The sequence below is a fragment of the Dipodomys ordii genome, unplaced genomic scaffold, assembly GCF_000151885.1.
Source record: "Dipodomys ordii isolate 6190 unplaced genomic scaffold, Dord_2.0 Scaffold53, whole genome shotgun sequence".
NCBI lineage: Eukaryota > Metazoa > Chordata > Mammalia > Rodentia > Heteromyidae > Dipodomys > Dipodomys ordii.
This window is the reverse complement of record NW_012267269.1, coordinates 4,673,971-4,688,317: the sequence shown is the minus strand read 5'-3', so window position 1 is coordinate 4,688,317 and position 14,347 is coordinate 4,673,971. Positions and strand designations below refer to the sequence as shown.

Sequence of the window (14,347 nt, the reverse complement as noted above, 5' to 3'; positions counted from 1 at the left end):
TGCAGTTTGAAGCCAGTCTGGGCAGGAAAGTCCATGAGACTCTAAACTTCACTTAACGACCAAAAGCAGGAAAGTGAAGCTCAAGCGGTATGGCATGGACCTCGAGCACAAAAGCTCAAGCACAGTGCTCTAGTCTGAGTTTAAACTCCAGCACTGGCATACACGTGTGTGTGCGCGCGCACATACACACACACACACACACACACACACACACACACACACACACACACACAAATTGGTCTTATTTCAAGGGTAGAGATGTATTGACATGGTCCTGCAGAGTGAATCATTCACTTAACACAGTGAGGCTGTCAATTTGCACACTGGACCTGAATTAAAGGGCTTACTTCAGATAATCCCCTCTATCCCATAAAGAAGTCTGTAATAACATGATGTTGTAAGGAAAAAATATATATATAAAATGATCATTTTTGAAGTTTTATCTATACAGAAAGCTCTTTGGAGTTTCTCAACATTCAGAAGATAAGACCCAGACTCCTGGGAACGGTTTTTCAGAGCTTTCACACTCTAACTTTGACCTTTCAAGCACATTCTTTGAGAGTGCCATGTGTTAAGGCCTTAACTACAATGGACAATTTGCCCTATCCTGGACACACAGAGAGTTTTTCTTTTCACACCTCTGTGAGCCGTGCCCTTCAGCAATTTGCTAAGCATGAAACTTCCAAGGTCTTCTTGAAGGCTGAGCGTATGAGCCATTCCTCTCCACATCTTGGCATATGGATCATCTCTACTGCATCTTGACCAAAATTCTTCTGTAAGAACCCATTTGCTCATATGTCTGCTACTTCCCAACCTTCCTGGATATACACAGGACTAGGAGTTGTTTCTTTTTGGTCCGGTCGTGGCACCTGAACTCTGGGCCTGGGCACTGTCCCTCAGCTCTTCAGCTCAAGGCGAGTGCTCTACCACTTGAGCCACAGCGCCACTTCAGGCCTTTTTTTTTCTGCTTATGTGGTGCTGAGGAATCGAATCCAGGGCCTCATGCATGCAAGGCAAGCGCTCTACCACTGAGCCACCTTCCCAGCCCAGGACTAGGAGTTTTTTGAGAGTGGAATGTATTCACCTTTACATTCTTGAGTGCCTAGTACAGTGTCTGACATAAAAAAATCCCTTTCACTTCATAAATGTTTGTTGGACTGATGACTGGATGAATGAAAAAGCTCTAAATTCTGATGTTTCAAAGATGTAAAATAAACATACACTTTTTGTCAGGCTGCACTATCATTAGCTGAAAACAGCTTCAGAGGGCATCAGCAGTATGTATCAGCTAGGGGCAGCTTGTGGTCAGTATGATGGTCTGACATTCTAGGAATGGAGAATATTTTCAAGGATCTTGCTCCTGTATGATTATCTTACCTTTGCCCAAAGAATTTCTTTGTGTGTTTACATTTTCATAAATTTCTAAAATTGCAGAAGATGAAATTTCAAATCAATAAAGGCTCCAAAGTCCATGATGACTTTGTGACCATGCTGAGATTAACAGATGAGGTTGCGATCCCTTACATAAGAAACAGGATGCAAAGCAGAACATGTTTTAAAAGAAGCAATAGCAAGAGGAATTTAATAAAATTAAAGGAAAAAATGTTTCCCTTTATGAATCATCATTTAAAATAATATTCTAGTATGAAGAGGTAACTCTCTGGCCAGGGGTATTATTTTTAAGTATATGCAATAAAAATAAATAATGAGAAGTAATATTTATATTGCAGACACTAACTACCATGCATGTTTCATGACATAAGGTCATAGGCTCATTATTTTCATAGGAAAAGTAAAAAATACACAATAAGGAAAACACTTAAAATTTATGCTTTTCTACAGAAATATAATGGCTCTTATGACCTGTATTTTTATATTTTCCAAGAGCAATGTATTAACAACATTTGCTTGCATTGATATCTTTTGATGTTTTATCTTGGTAGTTTAACTTTCTAAGACCTGAGTTCATTTCCTTTGTAGCTCAAATCATACTATTGAACCCAATACAAAATAATGTTTTTCCCCTGCCTAAGGACAGCTTCCCAGGTTTAACATAGTATCTTCCTCCTCCTCCTCCTCTTCCTTCTCCTCCTCCTCCTCTTCAACTCCTCCTCCTCCTCCTTTTTCTTAGTTTCTAACTTATTTCACCCATTTCTCATTCATTAATTCATTGTTTTTCATCAAACATTTATTATCTGCTGAGATCCAGGCATTGTGTTAGGTGCTAGGTACTTAAGAGGAGTAAAATGGTTACCTTAGGCATTTGTTATGCAGGGAGGGAGAAAACCTTACTGCAAGGTATAATCAGTTTTACAAAAGGGAATACCATAGAGATTATAACTGGGTCTTTATGAAAAGTTGGGCGAATCTGCAGATGAAGTAACATGAGTGGTTGAGCAGGGACATAGGCAGGGGAACAGGTTCATTCATGCATGAACCCAAGGTATGAAGGACTGTGGCATGTTCGCTGCTCAGAACAGTTCTGAGAATGTGAGACATAAGCATCATGATTAAGCATGGCTGAGAAATGAAAATGAGGCATTAGATGAACATATCAATGAACATAATCTTAAAACCATGGGGGTGTCAACAGGGGTTTTAACATGCTTCAATATGTGGTAAGTAATTCATGTAATATAGACATGTGAGTTGTTATGAAGTATGTGATGGAGAAAGGACTTCTTAGATACGATTATGTGACATGTCATGCTGTACTCTTACTTGAAGTAAGGAGACAGCCAGGGAAACAATGAATGAGTTATGTAAGACAAATCTGAGAGATAATGCCAACAGCTGTGTGTGATGGCTTGGTTGCTTGTGAAGACTTAGGCCAAGACTGCAAAAGACGGATTAGAAAGGGAGAAAGAGAAGGGGAGATGTAGGAGGTAGAATCACGGGACATGTGTGCTGACTGGTGACGGCACAGGAGGCTGAGACTTCCCTCTCCCTCCTTCCACATAGGGGATGAGATCAAAAGTGCTGGCAACTTGCCACAAAGATCAATAAAGGAAGACGAGGTCTGGGAAGGCGGCTCAGTGCTGTAGAGTGCTTGCCTTGCATGCATGAGGCCCTGGGTTTGATTCCTCAGCACCACATAAGCAGAAAAAGCTTAAGTGGCGCTGTGGCTCACGTGGTAGAGGGCTAGCCTTGAGGTGAAGTGCTGAGGGACAGCACCCAGGCCCAGAGTTCAGGCCCCAGGATCACCACCACCACCACCACCACCAAAAACAACAAAGGAAGACAAGGTTTGCTGGGCATAGTGTCTGCAGGTGTGTATGAAGCTTTGGGAAGCAGCTGCAGACCCTGTCCAGAATTTGAGGTTTGAAGTTAACCAGATTGTATTAGGGCTTAGAGAAATACCTAAAGAGAAATGAAGAATTGCTTCTTACTGAACAAAATTGTTAAAATGAGGACAGAATTCATTACTCGGCCATTTTGTGAAATCATCTGCTAGCAGTGAAGTTTTTCTTTTTTTTCCCCTGGTCGTGGGGCCTGAACTCTGGGCCTGGGCACTGTCCCTCAGCTCTTCAGCTCAAGGCTAGCACTCTACCACTTGAACCACAGCGCCACTTCTGGCTTTTTCTGCTTATATGGGTGCTGAGGATTCAAACCCAGGGCCTCATGTATGCAAGGCAAGCACTCTACTACTGAGCCACCTTCCCTGCCCCTCAAACAAAGCTTTTATACCCATAAAAGCATAAGGAGTATACAATGAAATTTCTGAGTTTAATATTCCTGTTACAATGTGACACACAAGCCCCACTACAAGCTAGTGAAATTATACTAAAGAGCTTTCTGCTAATAAATAAAAATGAAACACTTTACATGTAAAGTCTGACTTCTGATCTGGTTTGCCATATTTATTATTCCTTCTAAAGGTAGCATCAAGTGTCCACTTCCTTATTAAATAAACTCTTGAAAATGAGTTTGGACATCCAATAGTTTATTTTTCTCTCACTGGGAAACAAAATGTTAAAGAAACATTATCTCTAATTTATGTAGATTTATGTATTAGTCACTGGAATATATCAAAATTGATGGCTATACTGATAATTCATCCCTCTAATTTGAGAGCTTGTGTGAAGGTTCTAACAGGGAGTCCAGGCACTCATATACCTTCCTTCTTTTTTTTTTTTTGTAAGAACAGAACATTTATTAGGATATGAAGGACATAGGGAGGAGAATAGCTTGATAACGAGTGAACATCTCTTGAATACTTAAGAAGTTTTAAAATTTTATGCCTTAATATTCAACTGGAGGATTGATTTAATCCGTTATTTCTGATCACATTACATTTTTGGGGACTGAGTGTAAAGGGCCAGTAGATGTCCTCTGAAGCCTCATGGGAACTAGGGTGTGGAGATGTGCAGTGGCTACATTAGTCATTTCTCTGGTTGTTGGGATATGGCTTGTTCCATGTGTGTCCTCTGGTACTGGGTGTGGCGTGACTTCCATGTCCACATTCCCTGCAGACACAGGGCTTCTCTACAGTGTGTGTCCTCTGATGCTGGGTGAGATTTGATTTCTGTGTAAAGCTCTGACCACACTCACTGCAGACATGGGGCTTCTCCAGTGTATCCTATGGTGCCGAGTGAGGTGCGCCTTTTATAGAAAGCCCTGACCCCACTCCCTGAACTTTCCTCTGGTACTTGGTGAGATCTAACTTCCATGTAAAGCCCACCCACACACCCTGAAGACATAGGGCTTCTCCCCTGTGTGTGTCCTTTGGTGCTGAGTGAGGTTTGACTTCCATGTAAAGCCCCGCCTACACTCCTTGCACACATAGATACCTTCCTTCTTCTATGGGGGAAGGTCATCCTCTTTGATGGAGTGTACAACTTTTAGTGGGGAAGTATTGGGGCACCTGCCTAGCCACCCAGATCAGCTAAATCAACGTTAGCAATCCGTGGGGTAACAGATGTTGCAACCACATCACCTCATATATCCAAAAGTTATTTGTGTGTGTGTGTGTGTGTGTGTGTGTGTGTGTGCGCAGGGGTACACACATGCAAACATGTGCATTTAAGTCTAGAAAGTCAAATTTTTATTCCTCAATTTACACTTACAGTTGTCATTAAAATTCTTATGATTAAGATTTTTACTTCACATTACCATCAGAGATTAACTTCTTATATTCCTTTTTTACACAATAAACTATATTCATTTTGAACTGTGACTCTGATTTTTAAAAAAAAGCATTTATGGTAAAATGCCAACCCAATGAGTTTTAACCCAAGGGTAGATGGTGTCTAGGGGTTGTGGTGATTGCTTCTGTCTTAGCACAGATGTGTGCAGTATGTATGTACAGCTGGGTAGATATAATCCTGAATATAAAACACCCATAGTCTAGGACAACATAAATTATGGTCCAGAGTGGACAAATTCAATTCCATTTAACCCTTTTAAAATTTAACTTTTGTAATACAAACACATGAAGGAAAAATGGATGGCCACAGCGCCATAGACAGTGGTAGAAAATGCTGAGTGCTGGCACAGCCTAAGTATTTTGTCAGTCCACAGTAGAACAGACTGTAGGCCATGCCTGTGTCTCAATGCATGGGACCCATGGACATATTCTCTTACACCAGGAAGAACAAAGACCTGCCCACCCCTTGATTTCAGACTGGCAAGACAGAGTTTTAGCTTCTGAAGAGCTTCAAAATAGTAAATTTGTATTGTCTTAAGCCATTGAGTTTGTGGTAATTTGTTACAGCAGCCAAAGGAAAGGAATACACAGATGAAAGCCAAGGATAATATAGATAACAGACACTAGATTTTATATGTTGTGTTGTCAGATTTCCTCACAACTTGATATTTACAAAAAACAAATATATTAACCAGAATGTTATAACTGCAGGGGAGAATCCAAATGTGATAATTCCTTAGAAAACAAACTCACAATCCCCCCCAACAAAGAATACCAGAAAATTTACCCCTGAAAGGTGGAGGGGGAGGTAAAGGGGAAAGAGGAGATGAATGAAGACGGAAGATGAATGAAGATAGGAAAAGGGGAAGAATGCAGTCAATATTCATTGCATATCCTATGAAACTAGGAAAATTGAGGGGAGGGGAGGGGCTAGGAGGGATGGGGGAAATGGTGAAGATGCATTTTACGTGTAAACTAGTTTGTTGAATGCTGACTTCTTTATACAACTACTTAAAGACAATAAACCAATTTAAAAAAGGATTCTTTGAAATGAAATAGTCTACTATTTCCTTCAGGTTTAGAGAAACTCCTAGAAGTGATGAAGGATCCTTAGAACAAACTCTGCACCAACGATTAACCGGGGCTTTCTCTGTAGGTGTTTTTTTCCTTTCTAACATTCTTTTTTCCTTATAATGTTTGAATATTTTCATAATTATTATGTATTGGTACATAAGAGATACTTGTAAAGGTCTTCCTATAGTGTTGACGCCTCATTGGACAGATTTGAAAGTATTGTTTTTGCATTATTTCCTTGATTGAAAAATCAGGAGACTGTCTCATCCCAGAGGTTTTTCACTAGTGCAATACAATGGCAAAAACTTTCAAAATAAATTTATATGATGTAGGGAACTGGTAGCTCACAACTGTAATCTTAGCTACTCAAGAGGCTGAGATCTCAGGACTGTAGTTCAAAGCTAGCCTGGGCAGGAAAGTCCTTGAGGATCTTATCTCCAATTAACCAGCAAAAAGCTGAAAGTAGAGCTGTGGCTTAAGTGATAGAGTGCTAGCTTTCAGCACAGAAGCTCAAGGACAGCCTTCAGGCCCTGAATTCAAGCCCCAGAACTGGCACACACGCGCACGTGCACACACACACACACACACACACACACACACACACAATATTCATGACATCACCAACAAGGTAGATGGAAAATGGAACCACTAGTGATTTATTGGGTAACTCAAAAGGGATACTGGATGTGGGGCTAGTGACGGCTACAAGGCTATGTATGCGCTAGAAAGACTGGAAAAGCATCACACATCAAGAACTTAATTTGGCACCATATTAGGATATTGAGGGTCCTGGATATCACCACTGTTATGACCCATAACCAGAAACAAACCTGTCAATAAGCTACAAACCAGAATTTCAGAGCCTGGTGAGAGGTATTATTTCTCTTCTCATTAATTTTGTCATAGAATAAATGTCTACCCATAATGCACTCTGTATGAAGTGACAATGAAAGCTCCCACTAATATAGGGATTTAACAATTCAGCAGGGCAGTATAGGTTGTATGGAACTGATTCCTTACCCTTTTTTTTTTTGGTCGGTTGTGGGGCCTGAACTCTGGGCCTAGGTGCTGTCCCTCAGCTCTTCAGCTCAAGGCTAGTGCTCTACCACTTGAGCCACAGTGCCACTTCTGGCTTTTTCTGCTTATGCGTTGCTGAGGAATTGAACCCAGGGCCTCATGCATGCAAAGCAAGCACTCTACCACTGACCCACCTTCCCAGCCCCTCCTCACCCTTTCTTAAGGTTGGCTTGGATCTGCAGCAGAGTTCAAGGTCAATGGTTTATTCTAATTAGATGAGGTTTAGTATAAACACACTAGGAATCAGGAAACTTGGATTGGGGTCCAAGCTGCACAATTTTGTGTAAGACTATGTGTAGTCCTTAGTTATATAATCCATAGGACAATGGACCTCATAAGATGTTCATAGGAAAGCCTCCTTTAACAATACAACTTAAGGCTTGGTAAGGTTACATTAAAGTGGGTTGATACCACCCCTAAATTTGCTAGTTGTGTGTACCCTAATTTCCTCTAAATGAGGATGACAAAGCCTATTTTTTCACTGATTTGGTATGAGAATTGACTTCAAGTAGGTTTGGAATACTGTATATTTCTTAGTAAAGTACTGGTATGTAGGTATTGAAAATATACTTCATTCTCTTGGCTTCTACAAACAAAATACAGAGTTGGATGGTATTGATGAATTTAGCTACGATACATTTAAGCTCTAAAAGAAAAATCTTCTCATCAATGTCTGTCTCTAGCTGCTTTATATATTTGCTCCCCAGCATCTGCAAGGGTATATTCTAGTACCCAAATCCATAGATGCTCAGGTCTGTATATCAAATGATGCATATAATCATTATATATTCTCCTGTATACTTTAAGTTATCTCTAGATTTCATGCTCTGGGTAAAACAGAGTATTTTAAGTTGCTTTTGGAGATTACTGGTGTCGAACAGTAGAAAGTGCATGGTATTTATATATAAATATATAATACCTAATAAAATGTAAATTCAATGTAAATATTTGTTATATGGTTTAGGGAATTAAGACAGAAAAGAAGTATATTCATGTTCAGTACAGATGGTAAGCATTGTAGACCTAAATAAGTAGCAGTCTGGGGTTGATTGAGTATATGGATGTAGAAATTGTAGATACCATGTGCTGATCATAGTTCTGTTTTGCTCTTTTTTCACCTTTGAGTCTTTACTAAACCACAGTCCCAAGATGGACAGGAAAAGGGAGGAAGAGTATGGAGGACTTTTTAGACTAGGCAATAAGGAAAGGGTAAATTGCTATTCTCTCTCCTCAGTGGGGGTAACTGTATAATTTTGCCATTGAAACTAGGATACTTCTAGAGTTTAAAACAATCTTACACAGGGATGTATGTCCTTTCTTTCTGCCATGCTTACTTTTTATAACCTTTGTCATTTTAAAGCTCCACCTGATGTCCTAATGAGGAACAAAATGAGATTTCTATTCAATAATTTTAAAATCCTCCTGTTCACAAGCCCCATTCTTTTTATTTTTGGTTGTGAGGCTTGAACTCAGGGCCTGGGTGCTGACCCTGAGCTCTTTGTTCAAGGCTAGTGCTCTACCACTTTGGAGCTACAGCATCACTTCTGGTTTGCTGGCGGTTAATTGGATATAAGAGTCTCATGGACTTCTCTGCCCAGTCTGGCTTCAAACTTCAATCCTCAGATCTCAGCTTCCTGAGTAGCTAAGATTACAGGGGTGAGCCACCAGCACCTGGCCTCTTGTGCTCTTTAAAGGCACACAAAAAGTTATTTTAAGTGGAAGTAATGCATATTAATTTTAATAGGCCTATAATATATATATAAATAGATGATCACATGTGTTTTGGTGTAGAATCAACTAATTGTTTTGTGAAAAAACAGTAATAGTTTAGGTTTTGTGAGCCATTTAGTCTTAGTCACAGCTACAAAATTGCAAGTCTGCCTGTGTAATGTAAAAGCTTCTATAGACAGTATGTAAAAGAATGGGCGTGGCCATGTTCCAATAAAACTTTATTTACAAAAAGACTGTGGGCTTGATTTATGCATGGGCAGCAGTGTGCTAACTCCTGTTTTCAAACAACACTTGTTAGACTTTTTGAAATCAGAAGACCAGAGAAACTGAAATTGACTCAGGATTTCTAGCCCACTTTACTAAGTAATGATGTAGTTTTTAAAAAGCACTACCTCATATTCTAATTTCTTAGAATTTGAAATAATAAAAACATCCAAAGGCATATTTCAGAATCAATCTACCTTTATAGGAAAAAACCCCTCACCAAATTGTCTATTTTAAAAAACTTTTTTCTTAACTTGGTGACAACTGTGTTGAGAATATGCTCAGGGTAACAGATGGGTATTTTGAGTTGCTTTTGTAGATGACTGGTGTGGTATAGTAAAAAGTGTATGATATCTATCTATCTATCTATATCTATATCTATCTCTCTATCTCTCTCTATATATTTGAAGAAGGTTGGGAGAAAAATAAGAAGGGAGGGATAGCAGATAGCAGAACCTGAACATTTCTTTAGCAGGACAAAATTCCTATGGGAAAGTGTCCTTTGTGGAAAAATTGCTATGTGAAACAAGAGCTCCAATACTGAGTAACTTGAGGACTCACCGGCTGCCATTGTGCAGGATACCAGGCTGGGGGGCAATGGAAACGGTTGCAAGCTTGTACTGTGTTGGGCTTGGGGTGGTGACACAGCTCATCAGCCAGGATTACCAATTCATTCATTTCTTTGGAAAGTAAGTGGGAGCAGAAGACATCTCTGGTCTGAAGGCCAACCCCACAGGTAAGACTACATGGACTCCACTTGCCAATTTCCCACCTGAGAAGAAATCAGAGAGAGAAGAGAGAGAAGAGAGAGGAGAGAGAGAGAGAGAGAGAGAGAGAGAGAGAGAGAGAGAGAGAGGGAGAGAGGGAGAGAGGGAGAGAGTCAGGGAGATAGGGAGGAGGGGGAGAGAAAGAGAAGATTGTCTTAGTTCCTGTGCAGAGAATAATTTCCAGGAAATTGCTAATACCATAAAAACTCCTAATTGGGAATGTGAGAAATTCTAGTTCTAGACTGGCTAGGAATTTTCTCCTAAGACAAGAATCTATCTTCCCCCTTCATGCTCTTAGAATTCACTTAAAATAAAGCAAATAAAGTGATAAAACAGGACAATTAATGTTTATCTACAGAATGACCAGTTCTTTTACAAGTACATTGATTTTGATGGAACATGTAAACTTCACTAGCAGAAGGGTGGAATGCTAGCTAGATGAGACACAGATTGGGTATCATATACTGAATAGTGGCTAGAAAGCCTAAACTTTCTGCTAATTTTTCCAGTTTCCATTCTTAGCAAGACTGAAAAAATTGTGCTTGCTATTCACTGGCTTCAAAGTGAAAGGTCACTGGCTCCAACTTCCTTCAAAACTTCCATCATAGCACAGAAATGTCTCTGTCTTATGTAGACATATCATCGCTGCCTGGGACTGGATAATGTAACCGGAGTGGAGGCTGCTAAATAGATCAGTCTTCTTGAAGGGAAATAAGTGGAGTGAGTAGCTCATTATCTGGACATGGACGTCAAATACACAGATGAGTTGAGTGCATGAATTGGCCAGTTCTAAATGGCCACATCTTGAGAAGTATATTTATGGTGAGCCAAGGGCCTATATAAAACAGCCCCACTACACTTCCCTGTTGATGCAGCCTTCAAAATGGGAGTGATAAGGACAAAGCTCAGTTGCCTGGGCTCTGACTCAGACATGTTTTCAATGGTAGTTCTGTTTACAGTCTAAGACACAAATGTTCTGCAAATAGGAATTAGCAAACAAACAAAAAAACAACACCCCCCCCAACCATGGCAATACTTCCTTTGGTAGCTAGGCTCGTCTATCTTGTAGCCAGCCCTCAAAATTTGTTAACTTTTTTTTCCCTAATGATTTTCATTACTGTAAAACTGAATGTACATTCTCATCTTTCCCCCCTACTATTTTAACATGTAACTCTTCCAGGCCCATCTCTCCAAGTTCCTTTCATCTGTAGGATGATTAGTCATATTTGTAGCAATATCTATCCATCCATCTACCTTTTCTGTACTAGGCTTTGAAATCCAGGATACAGCTTGTTTATATGACTTGAGCCATGACCATAGTCTGGCTTTTTGTTGATTGATTGGTGATGGTGCCTCACTGACTTTTCTGTCCAGGCTTGCTCCTACCTGGGAACAGATCTCAGCTTGGTGAGTAGCTAGGATTACAGAGGGAGCCACTGGCTCCTGGGTTTCGTAGCTCCATCTTTATGTAAGATCTACCCCCTAATTTGGAATACCTTTTGTCTTTTCCTTATGCCTCAAAATTTCTTTTATTTCTACATATACTAACTTGATCCATATTCAAAGTATTACCTTTACATCTTCTTTAGACACCAATCATCACAATGGTGTTATAGTTTTACCTGTCAAGGGCTCTGCTAGAGTATATAACTCTGAAAGTAGGCCTGTGATAGAATTAGTTTGTTTGACTCTAAATGTCTATCATAGAATTTCTAGGTAGTTAATGTAGACAATAAATGAGTTTATCATAAATGAGCAAATAGATAAGACCTGCCATCATAAAGGCCGAATAAACATATGATCCCATTTAATTATCTCCAGGAAGAGAAAGACTCCATTGATTTTTCTCATTTCATAGTTGAGGGAATCTGAGTATCCAAGAACCAAATTGCCTAAGAATCCCAAATTAATAAGCAGTGAATCTCGAATTCAAACCTGGCTACATTTGACTTTGAAGCTTTTGTCCTTCCTATGGTAGAAATTATCTCAAGGAAATATTTTGAAAGCTGTCCTATAATTATTCACAAAACTTTAAGTGCCTAGAAGTACAAAGGACAGATTTAATATATTTCTTTGTGATCCTTATATGAATGTATATTAACTTTGCTTTTTGTGTCTTACATCTTTTGTTAGTAAAGAGATCAAATCAGTTTTAAACTATATGCATATATTCTCAAATTGCAACAATATATATGTGAAAATGTGATAAAATGTGTGTGATTTGCCACTCAAAGACCATGTAATAACGTGCTGTGTTGTTTAACTGAATCTAAAGACTACAGATAGATGGAGATCCTGACATAGCTTTCTAACATATTTAAGGCAATCATTCATAATATTTGCTTTGACTACTGTACAGAAAAAGTACCTATGATATTAGTCTTAATATTACACAGGTCACTAACATCTTATACATATAAAACTAGACGCAGCACGATTAATTCTAAGCTTTAAAACAGTTCGAGGTTTTAAGACATGTTCATACCTTCTTTGGTAACCCCTCCTTTTAAAGGAGGGGCTCTGAGTGTGGACTAGACTCTGAGGCTCCTTTCCAATGAGCAAGTGAAGTAGAAATGACATTACAGAACCTGCAAAGCTAGATCATATGGGATACAGTTTCTGTTTGATACTTTTCTCTGACTGCTCCCTCAGGGCCATTGGGAGATGAGCCACTGGCATGAGAGCACTCCGTTTTAGGGAAAATTCACCTGTAGAAAAACTGCAGCTTCTCTTCCCAGTGGATTCCTTTCTTTTTAACTTTCTCCGCCTGTGAAGAAGCTGCTTTGAAAGCATATCCTCCACACCCAGGATAGCCTTCAGGAATGAGCTTGGGACAGAACTAGCCTACCCAAATGATGCCAAACTCTTTTCTCTTTTGTGCTGTAGCTAGGGCTTGAGTTCAGGTCTTCAAGCTCTTACTTGGCCTTATGCTCAAGGGTGGTGGTGCTCTTCTACTTGAGCCACATCTCTACTTTCAGCATTTTTGTTGGTTAATTGGAGATAAGAGTCTCATGGCCTTTTCTGCTCAGATTGGCTTCAAATTGTGATCCTCAGATCTTAGCCTCTTGAATAGCTAGGATTATGAGACACCAGTGACCAACTAATTCCAAATTCTTTACTCATCCAAATGCTGAGAGTGAACAAGTATTGATCTCTATATGTTATTAGGATCAAGGGAAATGTGTGTGTGTGTGTGTGTGTGTGTATGTGTGTATGTGTGTGTGTGCCCATGCACGCACGCACTCACACACATGCGTGAACTAATCCTGGGCCTTGAACTCAGGGTTTAGGCACTATTCCTCAGCTTCTTCTGCTCAAAGCTAATGCTTTACCACTTGAGCTAAAGCTCTACTCTGCTTTCCTTTGGTGGTTAACTGGAGATCAGAGTCTCATAGCTTTCCTACCCAGGCTGGCTTTGAACCACAATCCTCAGATCTCAGTTTCCTGAATAGCAAGGACTATAGGCATGAGCCACTAGTGCCAAGTAAAGGAAATTTTTTATTCTGCAATATACAATATAAATATCTTCCCCTCCCCATTATGCACATGTTCTTCCAGAGACATATTTAAAGCACTGTTTATGATAGCCCAGACAGGAAAACCCCACATCAAGGATGAATAAAACACTGTGATATATTCATATAATACTATATTAAAGGATGAGAATGATACTAAACTATAACAATGACAAAAACTTGAATGAGTGTTGAAAGATGAAATTGAATGAATGAAGTCACAACACCAAGATTCATGCTGTTTCTTTTCATTTATGTAAGCCCAACAACCTAAAGCAACGTGTGTTGTTAGAAGGCAGGATGCTGCTCTTGGTGGGAGTGTAAACTTGTTCAACCACTCTGGAAAGAAGCTTGGAGGTTCCTCAGAAGACTCCACATAGAGATTCCCTATGACCCAGCAATCCTACTTCTGGGCACTTACCTCAATGATAACAAACAAGGCCATACTAAAGCTATCAGCACAACCATGTTTATTGCAGCATTATTTATCATAGCTAAGATATGGAACGAACCCAGATAACCCTCATAGATGAATGGATCAAGACAATGTAGTGTGTGTGTGTGTGTGTGTGTTTGTGTGTGTATACATTAATATACAATTGAATTCTATGCCTCCATCAGAAAGAATGACACTGCCCCATTTCTTAGGAAATGGAAAGACTTGGAAAAAATCATATTAGGTGAAGTAAGCCAGGCCCAAAGAAACATAGGTGTCATGGTTTCCCTTATTTGCAATAATTAATATATGTCTAGGATAATCTTTTTTTTTTTTT

General features: G+C 39.6%; 1 protein-coding gene across 1 annotated transcript in view; it reads right to left on the bottom strand.

The window, feature by feature from the left end:
- The window catches only part of Adamtsl1 (ADAMTS-like 1), a 385,192-nt gene that overhangs the window by 107,284 nt on the left and 263,561 nt on the right, over positions 1-14,347 (bottom strand). The window contains exon 16 of the mRNA XM_013020837.1: positions 9,854-10,064. Within this exon, the coding sequence (XP_012876291.1) occupies positions 9,854-10,064 (211 nt within the window). The remainder of the gene's footprint in view (positions 1-9,853; positions 10,065-14,347) is intronic.